The sequence below is a fragment of the Octopus bimaculoides genome, chromosome 2 (genome assembly GCF_001194135.2).
Source record: "Octopus bimaculoides isolate UCB-OBI-ISO-001 chromosome 2, ASM119413v2, whole genome shotgun sequence".
Taxonomy (NCBI): Eukaryota; Metazoa; Mollusca; class Cephalopoda; order Octopoda; family Octopodidae; genus Octopus; species Octopus bimaculoides.
In genome coordinates, this window is record NC_068982.1 from 98,886,384 (window position 1) to 98,890,066 (window position 3,683).

Sequence of the window (3,683 nt, forward strand, 5' to 3'; positions counted from 1 at the left end):
ACCCTTAACATAGTTCTCGAGGATATTCAGCGTGACACAGTGTGACAAGGCTGACCCTTTGAATTACAGGCACAACAGAAACAGGAAGAAAGAGTGAGAAAAAGTTGTGGTGGAAGAGTACAGTAGGGTTCGCCACCATCCCCCTGCCAGAGCCTCGTGGAGCTTTAGGTGTTTTCGCTCAATAAACACTCACAACGCCCAGTCTGGGAATTGAAACTGCGATCCTATGACTGCGAGTCCGCGGCCCTAACCACTAGGCCATTGCACCTCCACAAATACTTTAGTACAACCCATTAAATTGCTGTATGCTGAGATTGCATGACAGTTTTTAAGCTTTCTTAATTTGGATGAAAAAAAATTCCTTTTTTTATACATGCATTATAAAAAAATAAATAAAATAAACAACAGAACAAAAAGCAATAGAAAGGTCTTTTATCAAGTTGTCTGTTTATGAATGTATAAAGACAACAAATAAGGGGGTTTTTTTTATGGTTCTCATAGTAACCATAACGGTTGTATGTTTATCAAAAATGAAATAACTGGGTAAAGGCACATGGCTTAGTGGTTAGGGTGTTACACTCGCAGTTACAAGACTCTGGTTTCAATTCTCAGACAAAGTAGTGTGTTGTGTTCTTGAGCAATACACTTCATTTCACATTATTCCCGTTCGCTCAGGAGTAAATGAGCAACCCTGTGACAGACTGACACCTTGTTCAAAGAATATGTTATGATCTCAGCCATTTATACATGATGGAAACCAGATAACCAGCCCTATGGGCCCTAGGACTCAAGACTGTAATGTCCAGTGGTTGCTGATGATGAGGAAGATGAGGAGGGGAGGCAGACAAAAGGTTTATGATCTATGTAATACCTTTTTTGTTTCTAAAATACTATTTAGTGGAGTAGTTAAGAATGGCTCAGTGGTTAGAGCATTGGGCTCACAATCATGAGGTAGTGAGTTTGATTCCTGGATCAGGCTGTGTGTTGTGTTCTTGAGCAAGACACTTAATTTCACATTGCTCCAGGTTACTTAGCTGTAAAATGAGTTGCGACATCACTGTTGCCAAGCTGTATCAGCCTTTGCTTTTCCTGTGGATAACATTGGTGGTATAGAAAGGAGAGGCTGGTATGCATGGGTGACTGCTGGTCTTCCATAAACAACTTTGGCTGGACTTGTGCCTCGGACAGGAATTTTCTAGGTGCAATCCCATGGTCATTCATGACTGAAGGGTGTCTTTACCCTTTTATTCCTTAAAGGGTCGAAGTGGTCATGAATGTAGAATATTGGCTTGAAGATTATAAAGTGACTTGTTATACCACAGATCCTACTCACCCCACTGCCTATCATGGGTTTATCTTGACACAAGTTAAGAATTAATTTTTCTGACTGACATTAAACATGTACAAAGTTCATAGGGAAGTAATATGAACGAAGAGAAAATCAAAGAATATCAAAATAATCGCTCTCCCACATTGAAATAATTATATTGATAAGACATGAGTCAATGACAGAAATATTGAATTAGTAGTTTCTTAGATTTGACAGCTTAATGGATCCAATTTGAGGATGAAATTTATATGGGGCTGGTACTGGGTTAGACAAAGATTTTCTGTAGATCTGAATTTGTCACTGGACACCAATACATGTGAGAACTGATATATTTGAAGGCAGTGGGAGAAAAAAAATCCCTAAGAATGTATTTTTAATACATCATTAATATATATTGATATATTTTGCCTGCAACAAGCTGGCAGAACTATTAGCATATCAGAGACAAAATACATAGTGGCATTTCTTCCAGTTCTTTACATTTTGAGTTCAAATTCCACTGGGGCTGGCTTTGCCTTTCATCCTTTAAGAATTGATAAAATAAGTACCAGTTGAACACTGGGGTTGATGTAATCTACTAATCCCTCTCGTTAAAACTGCTGGTCCTTAGCCAAAATTTGAAACAATTTATTATTATTTCATCATGATCATTGTCAACATCATCCTCATGCATTTAATGTCCACTTTTCCATGCTTACATAGATCAGATGGAATTTTATTGAGGTGGTGTAGCAGAAGTGATTTACACGGTCACTATGTGTGAGGTGTTTTCGTTTTGACTCATGTAGGCTTAAATACTCGGATATCGGCTCCATGAGCCCTTTTCATTCCAGCAGATCACATGACAGTTTCCACAACAGTTCATTTTTTCCTTACGTGGGAAATTAATCACCAACTCTAAGAGCCTACTGATCTCAATAAGAACGACAATTTTCAACTGCTCTTGGTCTTTGGCACATGCCACTGACCACTTACAACTCTTCTCCAGCAACGATGTATCTGACACCAGCCAGTCTCTGCTTTCATCTCTACCAGATACCTGCCTACATCGTTGTTGTATGAACATCACATGACCAACAGACCAACAGCTGCCTCTACACACCACCAAACAGTATGTCGACGATGTCTACAAGATCTACAGTCCAGCCTAACCACAAAGTCTCTCACACATCCTTGTTGTAACCTGTTATGCTATTTTATTTCATGCATGGCAATCATTGTATTTTATAACAGAGAATAAATCATCGCTTACCCATTCATTTCATCTCAAGTTATCTATCATTTTTACATTTCCCTCATTAACCATCTTCATTATAGTGGGTTTTCTAAGATCACATGCCCTTCCTGTCACTAGTCCCCACCTGTTTCCAGGCAAGGAAATATTTCCCCATAACCTGATGTCAAATCAAGTAGACACAAATATATGCAAAGACACCTACACACACACACATACACACAACAGGCTTCTTTCAGTTTCTATCTACCATATCTGCTCACAAGGCTTTGGTCAGCTTGTGGCTATAGTAGAAAACACCTGCCCAAGGTGCCACATAGTGGAACTGAACACGAAACCATGTGGTTGGAAAGCAACCTTCTTACCACACAGCCATGCTTGTACCTATTTCTTTTGTTTAAAATCTTAAAATTTTCCTGATTTTTAAAGAGTTTTCCTGACAAGTAAAGATATTATTTTCATCATGATCATTATTTCAATTATTTTAATTAAACATTGATTGCAAATCCTTCCAGTGATTGATGTATACCAAGAATGGGCTGGTCCCTGTACATCTTTGGTGAATAACTTCAAGAAACTGAGGAATGAACTTAGTGATGACTTCTTGCGCTATGCTGTGGTAAGGTTATTTAATATTGCATTTTTGTTTTGGTGTTTTAATTTTATTTTCCTTAACATGCTTTTAAGCTATTTTAATTTTTTTTTTAAATCAAAATCAAGAAGTCTTAAAATTCTTATACAGTCCAAGGATGTAGGATCTATGGGTTGCACTAAAAAGTATTTAATTTGTTACATTTATACATTTATAGACCTACTTATGCAAAACTGATTCAAACTTTTGAATTTACTACAGCTAGCATTCTAGACTGTATCTTCTCCTTCTTCCTTCTCCTCTTCCCTTCCTCCTCTTTCCTCTGCCTCTTCCTCCCTTCTTCCTCTATTTCTTTCTCCGTTTCCCCCTCCTTTTCCTAGACCCCCATCTGCCTCCTCCCTTCCACATCACTTCTTCCCTTCTCCCCTCCTCCTCTTCCTTCTCCCCTCCTCCTCTTCCTTCTCCCCTCCTCCTCTTCCTTCTCCCCTCCTCCTCTTCCCCTTCTCATCCACTCCCACCACCACCAC

The 3,683-nt window shown here is 38.8% G+C and overlaps 1 protein-coding gene across 7 annotated transcripts in view; it reads left to right on the forward strand.

Annotated features, from left to right (window-relative positions):
• Positions 1 to 3,683, forward strand: part of LOC106868177 (thioredoxin domain-containing protein 6) — a 55,050-nt gene that overhangs the window by 10,407 nt on the left and 40,960 nt on the right. For all 7 annotated transcript variants that reach the window (XM_014913324.2, XM_014913323.2, XM_052978498.1 and 4 more), the window contains one exon: positions 3,080 to 3,183. In XM_014913324.2, the coding sequence (XP_014768810.1) occupies positions 3,080 to 3,183 (104 nt within the window). The remainder of the gene's footprint in view (positions 1 to 3,079; positions 3,184 to 3,683) is intronic.